Source organism: Rana temporaria, chromosome 4, assembly GCF_905171775.1.
Source record: "Rana temporaria chromosome 4, aRanTem1.1, whole genome shotgun sequence".
NCBI classification, from domain to species: domain Eukaryota; kingdom Metazoa; phylum Chordata; class Amphibia; order Anura; family Ranidae; genus Rana; species Rana temporaria.
Genome location: NC_053492.1, coordinates 197,716,874 through 197,730,660, shown reverse-complemented (window position 1 = coordinate 197,730,660; position 13,787 = coordinate 197,716,874). Strand labels below are relative to the sequence as shown.

At 40.5% G+C, this 13,787-nt stretch overlaps 1 protein-coding gene across 1 annotated transcript in view; it reads right to left on the bottom strand.

The window, feature by feature from the left end:
• LOC120936885 overlaps positions 1–13,787 on the bottom strand; it is a 218,120-nt gene that overhangs the window by 150,323 nt on the left and 54,010 nt on the right. The window contains exons 12-21 of the mRNA XM_040349651.1: positions 10,674–10,820; positions 10,397–10,578; positions 10,109–10,289; positions 9,100–9,225; positions 8,797–8,922; positions 7,001–7,117; positions 5,701–5,937; positions 5,336–5,458; positions 4,220–4,342; positions 3,313–3,438 (exon numbers count right to left, since the gene is read on the bottom strand). Of these exons, the coding sequence (XP_040205585.1) occupies positions 3,313–3,438; positions 4,220–4,342; positions 5,336–5,458; positions 5,701–5,937; positions 7,001–7,117; positions 8,797–8,922; positions 9,100–9,225; positions 10,109–10,289; positions 10,397–10,578; positions 10,674–10,820 (1,488 nt within the window). The remainder of the gene's footprint in view (positions 1–3,312; positions 3,439–4,219; positions 4,343–5,335; positions 5,459–5,700; positions 5,938–7,000; positions 7,118–8,796; positions 8,923–9,099; positions 9,226–10,108; positions 10,290–10,396; positions 10,579–10,673; positions 10,821–13,787) is intronic.

Here is a 13,787-nt window from a genome sequence, read left to right as displayed (position 1 = left end):
AAATCTGTCCGGCGCAAGGCGTGCCCAATCTAATGGGGCGAGTCCCATTTAAATTAGGCGCGCTCCCGCGCCGGAGGTACTGCGCATGCTCCCAACGCGATTTTCCCGACGTGCTTTGCGCAAAGTTACGTTACGCCGAGTTTTGTGAATCGCGCCGGGTAAAAAAAGTTGCGTCGGGAAAAAAAAGAGATGCGGCGGGAAAATTTATTTATTTTTTTTAAATTTGACAGCGTCGCGGGAAAGAAGGTCTACTTTTACATGGTGTACTAACTTTACACTTTGTAAAAGTAGCCCTAATTTTGCGTTTGCAAACTAACAACTTACGGAGACTTCACGAAGGGAAACCGCTTTGTGGATCTCCGTAAGTGCTAATTTGCATACCCGATGCAAAATTTCGACGAGAAATGCCGCCAGCAGCGGCCGAGGTACTGCATCCTAAGATCCGACAGTGTAAAACTATTACACCTGCCGGATCTTAGGAATATCTATGCGTAACTGATTCTGTGAATCAGTCGCATAGATAGGAACAGGGATACGACGGCGTATCAGTAGATACGCCGGCGTATCCCTTTTGTGGATCTGGCCCATAGATTTTACTGACAGTTAGAAGGAAAACTCTAATTTAGTATAAGGTTCATGACTGTTACACTCGATATTTGGTATCATTTACAAAACAGCAGCAGTTAAAGGTCTGTATCAATTCATGACACAACTGTTGCTGTATATATGGTTACCCGGAGTATAGTGTTTTAATCACAAAACTGAAGTACTACTTTAAACTAAATTCCACTTTCAACCAACTTGGTTCTTATTACAAATACTAAGGCCCAGATTCACAGCCGAGATACGAATCTCTCAGAGTATCTATGCGACTGATTCATAGAATCAGTTACGCATAGATAGCCCCTAGATCCGACAGGTGTAATTGTTTTACACTGTCGGATCTTAGGATGCAATACCGCGGCCGCCGCTGGGGGGAGTTTGCGTCGTAAACCAGCGTCGGGTATGCAAATTAGGAGTTACGGCGATCCACAACAGTTTTTCGTGTTCGCTACGTCGCTGTTAGTCTAGTTTCCCGTCGCAAAGTTTGTCGTCGTTTTTGGTGCCTTAACTTTACACAGCACACATATGTGCTGTATAAAGTATGGCCGTCGTTCCCGCGTCAAAATTTGAACATTTTTGCTTCTTGAGTAAGACGTCCGGGAATACGGAAGTACGCTACGCACGTCGCCGTTCGAAAAAATTACGTCACTTCGCGCAAAGCACGGCGGGAAATTCAAAAGGGAGCATGCGCAGTAGGTCCGGCGTGGGAGCGCGCCTAATTTAAATGGCACACGCCCCTTTGAATTACGCGGGCTTACGCCGGAGGCCGCCGGCGGAAGTTTTCTCGCAAGTGCTTTGTGAATCAGGCACTTGCGATGAAAACTTGCGGCGGTGTAACGTATCTACGATACGTTACGCCGCCGCACTTCTACGTGAATCTGGGCCTCAGTTCTTAAATGGATGTGCAGGAAGAAAGAAAAACTCAAGGTGAAAAGGATACAATTGGAAAACCTTGTTAACACCAATGAATACATTCAATATAAAATATATTAAATATTTTGTGTAGCAAGTAAACAATTGCACTTACACTGAAAGTGTCCATAATAATATCCCAGGATAAACCAATTTACACCTGGACTGCCATAAATAAATACACAGGAGGAACCTATCCATTTACTTAAAAATCTACCACTAATTAAGTTTAAAACAAGTGTGAACTGTGCCATACTGATTTTGGCTAAGGAAATATATAAAACCTGAAATAAATGGAGCCCACATGGGTAATCTAAATGTTTCTACACTGGAGAAAGCCAAAACATCTTTAAATGTGCCAAAGAAGTGGATAATTGTTTGCTGTTATTTTGGACGTACAAAAAAGCTTGCACAAAAACACAAGAAGAAAGCTTCTCTTTCTTAATAAACAGAAGACAAAACCTATTTACTTTATTTATGTGATAAAAGAGGCTAAAGTCATTTGTTATGCCGCGTACACATGATAATTTTTCGGGTTGTAAAAAACTAAGGGCCAGATTCATGTACCTGCGCTGCGGCGTAACGTAACTCATTTACGTTACACCGCCGCAACTTTTCAGCGCAAGTGCCTGATTCACCAAGCACTTGGAAAACGACGCAAAATCTCCAAACAGCAGCCGCCGGAGAATAACACCTACGATCCGAAGGCGTACGAAGCCGTACGCCTGTCGGATCTATGCCAAAAGCCGTTGTATCTTGGTTTGAGGATTCCAAATCAAGAGACGATGCGGCAAATTTGAAAATACGCCGGCGTATCAGTAGATACGCCGGCATATTTCTGCTGTGAATCTGGCCCTAAGTTTTTTTAAAATGTCATTTAAAACGATTGTGTGTGGGCTTCAGAGCATTTTTCGGGTTCTGAAAAAAAAAAACATTTTTTTCGAACATGCTTTCTTTTTTCACGACGTTTTAAACAATGTCATTTTTTGGGTTGTAAAAAATTATCGTGTGTGGGCTTTAACGACGTGATAAACCTGCGCATGCTCAGAAGCAAGTTATGAAACGGGAGCGCTCGTTCTGGTAAAACTACCCTTCGTAATGGAGTAAGCACATTCATCACGCTGTAACAGACAGAATCAGCTAAAGCAGCCCAAAGGGTGGCGTCATCCAAATGGAACTTCCCCTTTATAGTGCCGTCGTACGTGTTGTACAGTACGTCACCGAGCTTTGCTAGAGAATTTTTTTTTCACGATCGTGTGTGGGCAACGTCGTTTTAATGATGAAGTTGAAAAAAAGTCGCTTTTTCTAGAGCCTGAAAAACGTTGTTGGAATAGAAAAAAAAAGGCAGCACACTGCACTGCTAAACAAGGCAAAACATGAAGGATAAATGAATTTGGGGCATTTGAGTTTACAACTACTTTAAGCCATATTGCACATGATTATTTCATTATCACTATATTGATTATTTCAGAATGAAAATTTACATCTTCCTGAAAGTTGCTAACTTTTCACATGTAAAGTGAACAAATCCTGCGGCTAAACAGAGATTAAATCAGATTACCCATCACACTTTGCATAATGTAAAAATATCACACAGCCCTGGCTTAACCATGAAAATATGTGACTTCCATAATTCATAGAAAGTATCCCCAATATCGGTACAGATTACAGGTGGTCACAGTCCAGCAACCAACAGAACTTTGGATCAAGACAGAAATTTATGGTCAGATGTTTCTCCATTTTTTACCTACCAAAAAGTGTACATTATTTGAAATAAATACTATTGTGGTAACTTACCTGTGCAGATAACACCATTCCCTGTGTAGTTTGCCATACATTCACACAAGAAAGATCCAGCCACATTGGTGCAGATGGCATGCTCAGAACAGTTGTTAAACTCAGAAGAAATACATTCATCAATATCTGTCAAAACATCACACATTTTATAATATAATATGCAGCATACAGTAACTAGTAATGAAACCATATTTATCAGATGTACTAATATACTGTATGTTGTTTGAGTATCTGAGTATTAATCATTACAGCAAGCACATGTATATGACAATTTAACTTTTTTATTTAGCTAATAAACTGCTGTCACAAAATTATGTTTGCATCCTTCAAAATTTAGTCCAACCTTTTCCAGACATGGAGATTTACCAGGTTTTACTTACAGTTAGTACCAATGCATTTACATTCGTACCCTCCTAATTTACTGCAGTGTTCATAAAAACTTTACATTAATCTAATGTGTTATGTTTCTTGCAACTAATGTATACAGATTATTTTAGATTAAAAAATCAGAAACAAGTTGTTCATAGCATTATTTAGGCATCTGAGGGTCTACTCTGCTTTACTGCACCCCGTGATATCTGACAATGCAAGATGACACACAAATAAATCTGTTTTCCCACAGGGCAGTTCTTTACAGAAATCATGAAATTTGCAGTGTCCCACCTACATAGAGGGTGAGTACCACAAATGCTACCTGCCCCATTTCTTTGGAAAACCCTATTCTATCTGTATATTCTGCACAGTATGTTCACCATGAGTGTAATTTATACTACACAATTTGTATCTATGTTGCTAATTTCATGATAACCTTAAATAGTCAGTTTCAACCAATGATATTTGACTCAGATATGACTTTATCTGACATCTGACTTTATATGACATCTTTATTAACAGTAAGTATACATACCTGCGCAGCTTTCATTGACTGATTGGTAACCTTGCTGACAACTGCAATTATAGCTGCCTTCTGTGTTTATACAACTTCTTCCTGCACCTTTACAATATTCTGGTGAGGAGCATTCATCAACATCTTCAAAACAAAAAAAATGTATGTTAAGCCTTGAATGGGAGTCAATAAACTACACAGTGGTCATCAACCCTGCCCTAGAGGGCCCACTAACAGGCCAGGTTTTATGTATTACCATGGGGAGATGCAGTTTAGAATACTGCAATCACTGAGCAGCAAATTATATCACCTGTGATGTATTTCAGTTATCTTGCAAACCTGGCCTGTTAGTGGGCCCTGTAGGGCAGGGTTGATGACCACTGAACTACAACATCTACTAAAGATTATATTAAGGGGAAGAGGGGATTATTTCAGTTTTCTATCCCACTGAATGCAATTTTGCAACTAAAACCTTGGTGGTCCACTATTCCTTTTTTTTCCCCTTTCATGTTTCTAGGGAATTATAAAAAAATGAAAGCACAAGTTCATTGGCTGGTATGGACAACAGAGACAAGCAGAGTTTACCATCATAATGTACAAGAGCAAAAAGTATTTATACAGTTGCAGTCTATTTATACAGTGAGCCACTATTTTGCTATGTCTTGCCCTAATTAGGAGCCTCTGAATGCTTCTAATGAAGATCATTCTCTTATTTTATTATCTAGAAAAGGACTTTTCAATTTCAGGTGTAATTATTTTATTATAAGAAGCTTGCTCAATTCACAATTTGGTCATTCCCAGCCCCACCTGCCTATATTTCACTATTTAGTTCTTTGTGGCCACTGAAGCATATTTAGTGAATAGTGGGATGGTAGGTGAGGCCTTGGTAAGACATGCTCTGAATCCGAAAACAAAGAAGTCAAGCCTATTGTAACAGAGTTAGGGTGCACAGACAAGACTTTAAATCTTTTGTCTCCCTGTGCCCAGAAGACTTTATCAGATAATCCATCAGTACATTCAGGTAAACACATCCCTTGGCTTTAAAAATAAAAAGGCACATTCCTCAACTTCATTTTCCTACTGGGACTTGGAAAAAGTTGACAGGGGAATATCCAAAACCATCTAAACAATACATACCTTTACAAGTTCCATTCACCAAGCTAAATCCATCATCGCAGTGGCAATCATAGCTGCCAATGGTATTGTTACAGGAGGCATGTGCTCCACAAATAGAAGCATTTGTTTGGCACTCATTAATATCTGAAAAATTATATAGAATTTAAGATTTAATGCAAATAGAAATATAACTGGAAATGGCAAAAGAGGTGTTTATAAGAGGTCAACAAGGCCAGTAGTAAGGCAATAAATGAAAACTAAAACAATTGTTGTAAGCAATTTTGATTGCTGGTTTGAAAACCTTCATAATGTGATGTAAGTGGCTGTTAAATAAAGCCTGTTATTTCCATTAACAGTAATGGGAGGGTCCAAGTTTGAAGACTTACCTATGCATTCTACCCCATCATCGGTATATCCTGTCCTACAGATGCAGTTATAGGATCCTACAGTGTTCACACAGTCTGCCCAATTGCAGTTGTTTGTTCCAAGAGTGCATTCATCAATATCTGTACAGTTTTCTCCACCAAAACCGACATTACACGTACAGACGAAAGAGCCAATAGTATTATTACAGTTTGAATTTAGGGGGCAGATGGTGGAATTTGCCGAACATTCATTTATATCTGTAACATTAAAACAGAGTTTTAATTCGTGATGCTTCTTAAACTATATTCTCTTCCACATTCTCCTCCCAACCTAACCCCCAAAACTCCCAAGGGGAAAAAACCTTGTTGGACATACTATATAGCAAAAACATATTGCATTATCATCTTTGGGCCAGATCCACAAAAGGGATACGACGGCGTATCTACTGATACGCCGTCGTATCCCTGTTTCTATCTATGGAACTGATCCACAGAATCAGTTTCCAATAGATAGGGAGAAGATCCGACATGTGTAAGGGACTTACACTGTCGGATCTTAGGATGCAGTACCTCGGCCGCCGCTGGGGGCATTTCTCGTCGAAATGCCGCTTCGGGTATGCAAATTAGCACTTACGGAGATCCACAAAGCTTTTACGCTTCGTTTTTTCTCCATAAGTATTAGTTTGCAAACGCAAAATTAGGGCTGCTTTTACAAGGCCTAAACTGTTTAGGCCTTGTAAAAGTAGACCCTTCTATCCCGCGTCGCCGTCTTTTTTTTTTTCAAATTTTTTTTTTCCCGCCGCAACTCGTATTTTTTTTTTACGCCCATCGCGATTCTCAAAACCCGGCGCAACGTAAAACCGCGCAAAGCACGTCGGTAAAATTACGTCGTGAGCATGCGCAGTACGTCTGGCGCGGGAGCGCACCTAATTTAAATGGGACTCGCCCCATTTGAATAGGAACGCCTTGCGCCGGCCGTATTTAAGTTACACAGCCGAAAATTTCTAGGTAAGTGCTTTGTGGATCGGGCACTTAGGTAGAAATTTTGCGGCAGTGTAACTTAAATGGGAATATTTAAGTTACGGCGGCTGGCTGTGGATCTGGCCCTAAATGTTTTACAATCTGCTCCTTGCACCTATTTCTTTTTTTTTTTTTTCCTTTTTTTAATTCTACTAAACACACATGCATGTGATAATAAGACCATATTTTACCATAAACAAAAGTATTTTGGGGGCAATAGGTGTTGCAAAAATAAATCCACTGAAAAGCCAACAAATCTTTTTTGCTCAAAGCTTGTCTGAAACTTGAGACTAAATCTTACCAGAGCAATTGGCTCCATCAAATCCTGGCAGACAGTCACATTGATAGGATCCATTAGTGTTAATACATAGAGATTGTTCGGGACACTTAGACTTATTCATGGCACACTCGTTGATATCTGCAAAGATTGCAATGATGTAATTTTTTCCAACTGAAGAAAATGAAGATGACTAGTCAAAAATGATGGCTGTTTATATATCTCTGCTCTGCTTTTGCGTAATTATTGTAATGTTCACAATAATGGGGTCTATTTATGAATTGTTTACAAGATTCACACAACGTTCACCCAGGATTTATACTTTTATCAATTTTATCAAACTACAAAACTGTTTGAATCTTGGCTGAAAAGTCTGAGTTTTTGGTAAAAACATTTATAAATAGACCCAAAGTGTTTTAAAGTAATGTTTACAAATTGTATGCTTGATTTACTACATTGCTTTATTGTATTATACACAGGAGGATTCTACCTCTAGTGGTTAGCTATATTTCCCTGCAGTCATTCAGACCGTTCTGTCCAGAATATGATATAATCTAGGCCAGGGCTCAAAATTTCAAGTCCTGAGCTACTAGCCAGGCCTCAAGGCGTACTCGCCACCAGTTGCCCCGCCCAACCCCTACCATGTCCCGCCCCCTAATCCCGCCCCTAGACGCGCCCTCATAAATCTCATGAAATTACACTTAAATGTTTTATCCAGAATTAAGTTATAAAAATAAATATTAACAACAACTTTATCCGTGTCCAAAAATGCAGCCTGCCCATGTCTACCAATGCAGCATGTGCCCCCAGTGCAGAAAAATGTCCCCAATGCAGCAAAATGTCCCCATTTTGTAGCCAAGGTCCCCCACATTGCAGCTAGAGTCCCCCCACATTGCAGCTAGAGTCCCCCCACATTGCAGCAAGAGTTCCCCCACATTGCTGCAAGAGTTCCCCCTACATTGCTGCCAGAGTTCCCCTACATTGCTGCCAGAGTTCCCTCACATTACAGCCAGAGTTCCCCCACATTGCAGCCTACCTGTGCTGGGTAGGAGAGGAGCCGGAGCCGCCACCGCCACCGCGTTGTTCAAACCGGGGGGAACATTACAGCTTTCAATTCAATAGCTGTGTTCCCCCGCCGCGCGCATCATATACAGCCCCTCCCCCTTGTCCGGGAAACTTTGAAACGCACGGCGGGGAACACATCTATTGAATTGAAAGCTGTAATGTTCCCCATGCTCTGAACAACCAGACGGTGGCGACGATAGCAGCTGCAGCGGCGACTCTCCTCTCCTTGCTCACCCCCCCGCTCCCAGGCAGCAAAATGCGAGCAGGCGAGTGTAAAATTTGAGGGCTGATCTAGGCTACACAGAGACTTTGATTAGTTGTGCCAGTTGCACCTAAAGAGTAAACATACAATGAGAAAGATGAACAGTACAGCCTTTGTGTATAATGAGCAAGTATGAATGCCCTTATGTATATTCTTTGCAATTCAAATATAGAAATCAGGTAGTTTTTAAATATACTAACATACATTGATAAGAATTAATTTAGGCTGATCGCTTTTAAATGTATGTCATAAAAACATTCAAAAATGTACTGCCTTGTCTGTAATGGTGTCTATGTTTCAGACAATAGCTGTGTAGAACCCTAAACCAGGGTCCTATGCAAACTTTTGGCAATGAGATTTACACAGTAAGGCCAGATTTCTTTCGATTTTAAATGTATTTCTTTGCAGGAGAGCATGTTAGTTTTCTAACATTTCCATGAGTTTATCAATGCAAATTGTTGGTTTTATAGGACAAGAGAATTGTTATACTTACCTACACACAGCCAAGTTGCATCACCTTCATAACCAGGCAAACATTTACAGGAGTAGTTTCCAATGGAATTTGTACAGTTGGCATTTATACCACATGGAGATGTGAAGTTGGCACATTCATCAATGTCTGAAAGCAAGAGCGAAGAACTTATGTTTCTTAAGGTATTCTTTTAACCAAGGTAATATCTCATCTCTATAGTATTGAAAAGATCTGACTTTACATAAATGAATGCCAATAAAGTGTCACCTTCTTATGATGTAACAGTATTTATTATGAAGCATGGTTTTATAATCATGGACTCACCATCACACAAGGAGCTGTTCAGTGAGTTCACCTCATAACCTTCATCACAACTACAGTTGTATCCATCTACATTATTGTTACAGATTTGCTGACAAGTTGAAATATTTAGATAACATTCATTAATAGCTAGAAAAAAAAACATAAATATTTCAGTTTAGTGCTTTAAAATTTATCATGTCAGCTTCTTGAACAATTCATTGTTTCCTTATCATAAATCCACTAATCTGCTTTTACACTGGAGCGGGCGTTGATGGTAAAACGTTGCTAGTTTTAGCAGCGCTTTACCGTCATTTTAGCAGCACTATTCGGCCACTAGCGAGGTGGTTTTTAGCGGCCGATGATGGGGGTAAATAACGTTGTGTAGCGCCGCTGCAGAATCACTTTGCCCGCGATTCAGCAGCGGTGTCCATTCATTTCAATGGGCAGGAGCGTTGGAGGAGTGGTGTATACACTGATCCAAAGATGCTGCTTGCAGGAGTTTTTTTTTTAACGTCCTGCCAGCACTTGGGCTTTCACACTGAGACTGCATGGGAGCCATTTTTCAGTTGCTTTACAGGTGCTATTTTAAGCCCAAAAGCACCTGAAAAATGCCCCAGTGTGAAAAGGGTCTAATGCATAGAGTTTCTAAAAGACTTCTAAAAGACCTATTGATTGGCCCAAAGGAGGGGTTTCTGGCTAAAGAAGTGTTGTGCCGAGGAGCCTCCATAGCTGATATTATGGCCAACTGAGAGGGAGGACAGGCCTACAAATTAAGTGTAATTGCAGTCTATTTACCTGACTGTTAAACCTATTTCTAAGCTTACAACTAGTTTAAACACAATCATAGTGTAGTAAAAATTGTAATTTTATTTCTTTGACTACAATAAATATAATTAGTTCCGAGCCAGAGAAATATTGTGTGTGTCTTGTCCTTTTTTAGCCAATGAGACTAGGGGAATACGGAAAACAAAGTCTCATTGTTGGAAATTGGCTACAGAATGTCACAACATGTAGAGAACATTTACCCTACCTGTACAGGTTTCTCCATCTCCTGTTAAACCAGGAGGACATGTTCCACACTCAAATCCTGTATCTGGAGCTTTTTTGTCTTCACAAGTGCTGTTATCAAAACATTGGTTCTGTTTACAAGCATCGAAATTCTCTTCACAGTACATCCCTGTCCATGCAGCAGAACAGTTACACCCTGCAACCTACAGAAAAGACAACAATGAATTTGTGCTGATGTATCATAGCTGATATTACATCTTGTATTTTTATACATTTTTTACTTTAACAAAATAATGTTTTTACTGCTTACCAGGAAGGTTGTGGTTTCATTCCCCAAGCTTAATTGGCTGTCATACAGACAACTGCCATTGTTGGTACAGTTGCAGAGAACCAACGTCAGGACAACTGAAGTAGCGGTTTTGGAATTATTGGCTATTACAGAGACATTAACGGGAAATGAACTGGTGGGAAGCCATACCAGCATTCCATTCTCTGCGTGACAGAAAGGACACATAATTAGTGAGGCATCAAAGGGTGAATTGCTAGTCATGAAAAATAATCTTGGTACTGGAAAGCAATGTATTCACCTGTTATATTGATATCAGAGGAGTCTGTCTGCAGGGAAAAGACCACTGTCTCATTGTTGTTATCTGTGGCTGTATAGAACACGGTCACAGATTCAAAGAGTTTGGTCTGGAGGGTGGTTGGTCCAGTCACATTCGGTGGAAAACTGTCTGTAAAGGAAAACATTGTTTAGGCAAAAATGTAACCTGTATTTAGGGGTTAACATGTAACATGTTGCTAAGCACTTCAACCCTTTTTCCCTGAGGCTCCTCCCTGTGACAGCATGTAGGGGTTCCTCTCCCCCTCAGCCACTGTCACATTTAAAATAGGCACAGCTGTGCAGGGTTCCTTCCACCTAGCTGAGTTTATTCATTCACAGAGATTTTTGAAAGAATAAACCATTTGCAGACAGACTTTTTTTTTTTGAAAAAAAGTTTTTATTAAACAATTTACATTTGGAACATAGTTCTGCAAGTTACAAGGCAATACTGGAGAAATGCATAAAACAAAGAAATATGGCTTATACACATATAGGCACAGTAGATCAAAAAAACTTTTTCAGATCGAACAATGGACTCAGTAACTATAAATGAACCTTATGCCTACGCTATTCATGGGATTGTACGCTAGAAGAATTTATAGGTTTACGGTCCCTCAGTGCATGTGTCTGTGGACTCAAGCCATCTATCCCAAATTTTGTTGTACTTATCTGGACATTTGCAGATAGACTTTTAGTTTCAAAGGACTACAAGCGCAGTATTCAGAACAATTGATTCTGAGGTATGAGCAGAAAGTTGGAGGGAGAGTCTGCAGAAGCCTGACAGTGCACCTGTGATTCACTGATGATGGGTGCAATGCTTTGCAGGCTCCTGTGGGAAAAAGTAATAAATACAATTTTTACCGGCAAAAATATGTGCATTTATTATTTTTTCCCTAGAGATGAAGTTAGCTTTTAATTTGTTGCTGTGTAAATTGGCCCGTGTATTTGTGTTTGTATACATGTGAGATAGGGACTTTAAAGGGGTTGTAAAGGTAATTTTTTCCCCCTAAATAGCTTCCTTTACCTTAGTGCAGTCCTCCTTCACTTACCCCATCCTTCCATTTTGCTTTTAAATGTCCTTATTTCTTCTGAGAAATCCTCACTTCCTGTTCTTCTGTCTGAAACTACACGCAGTAATGCAAGGCTTTCTCCCTGGTGTGGATAAAGCCTCCTAGGGGGGGAGGGGGCAAGCAGGAGTGTCAGGATACTCTCTACTTTGCAGATAGAGAAAGGAGCTGGGTGTTAGTGGGCGTCCTGACACTCCTGCTCGCCCCCTCCCCCCTCAAGAGGCTTTCTCCCCCCCCAGGGAGAGAGCCTCGATTTACTGTGTGTAGTTACAGACAGAAGAACAGGAAGTGAGGATTTCTCAGAAAAAATAAGGACTGCACTGAGGTAAAGGAAGCTATTTAGGGGGGAAAAAAATTCCTTTACAACCCCTTTGAGCTTTATCCCAGATAACAAGTAATTGTGCTGCAAGTTTTGAAATGACTTGCTAAGCTATTGCTAGACTTGCCAGGTTTCACAAGTTTGTTGCACAAGTTTGTTGCGCAATTGCAGCAAGTCTGCAAGGCATGACTCCAGATCAACTTTCTTTGCAAACATTCTGCAAGTTCTGGTTCAGGTATGTTGTGCAACAGTCATCCCACCACCTTATATCCATGACAGTATAGCAGTGAGATGAGTGGAAAGTTCCCCCACTACTGGTTTCTCTATTGTGCTATATTGGGCTTGGTCTATGAATGTATGAATGGCTAGATTTGCCTCCTACATTGTGTGCAATGTCTACCATTTCCCTCTTCTGTAGCTTTATTCCTAGCTGGCTATTTTCTGCAATCTCTAAATTTATGCATCTGTTGCCCCTCGATCTGAAAACACAACGATTCCCATAATAGGATGCCCTGTGTATTTGTGTATATGTAATAATTAAAAATGGTGTGCTAATTCAAGAAACTATTTAGCAAAAAATAGACAAATATGCATGAATGACTATCCCTTATTTAAAAAAAATGCAGTAATATGCGATAATGTTGTGAAAAAATGATAAAGTGCACTACCGTATTTGCCGGCGTATAAGACGACCAGTAAAAATTTTGGTTTTGGGATATACTCGCCATTACATTACATGCCTCACTGTGCCATTATATTACATGCCCCCACTGTGCCATCACTTGCCCCCACTGTGCCATCACTTGCCCCCACTGTGCCAACAGTGCCATCACTCACCTTTTGCTGATTTGTTTCCAGGCCGGTGACAGTCTCCGTGCTGCGAGCATCCATGATTTGAAAGCCGTGCCTTCTTCTCAGCGTGTCCTGTGATAGGCGGAACACAAATTTTCCCAGCAGCGCCTCTGTTCTGTGTTCCGCCTATCATGGATGTCCTCTCGTCCGAGGATGAGAAGGCATCTGTGATAGGAGGAACACAGAACAGAGGCGCTGCTGGGAAGATTTGTGTTCCGCCTATCACAGGACACGCTGAGAAGAAGGAGCTGCTTTTAAATCATGGACGCTCGCAGCATGGAGATTGTCACCGATGTATAAGGCCCCGTACAGACGAGCGGACTGTCCGATGAAAACAGTCCGCCGGACCGTTTTCATCGGACCTGTCCGCTCGGAGATTTCGGTCTGATGGTTGTACACACCATCAAACCGAAATCCGCGCGGACAGACAGCACGGTGACGTGGCGGCGCCGTCGCCGTACGAGGCCTAAGACGACCCCCGACTTTGGATGCATTTTTTTTGCATCCAAAAAGTCGTCTTATACGCCGGAAAATACAGTAATTCAAGGAGCTATGCAGCAAAAATAAACAAAAATGCATGAATGACTATCCCTCATTTAACCCCCCCCTCCAAAAAAAATGCAGTAATAAGCGGTAAGTGAAACAGTGATGAAGTGCGCTAATTTAAGAAGCTAAGCAGCAAAATTAAACAAATATGCACAAATGCCTATCACTAATTAAAAAAAAAGACACAAAACAAAAAATAGCAGTAATATGCAATAGTATCTGCATTTGATTCAAGTACTTTTATCACTGTTTCACATATTATCGCATATTATTGTATTTATTTTTTTTTTTTAATTAGGGATAGGCATTCATG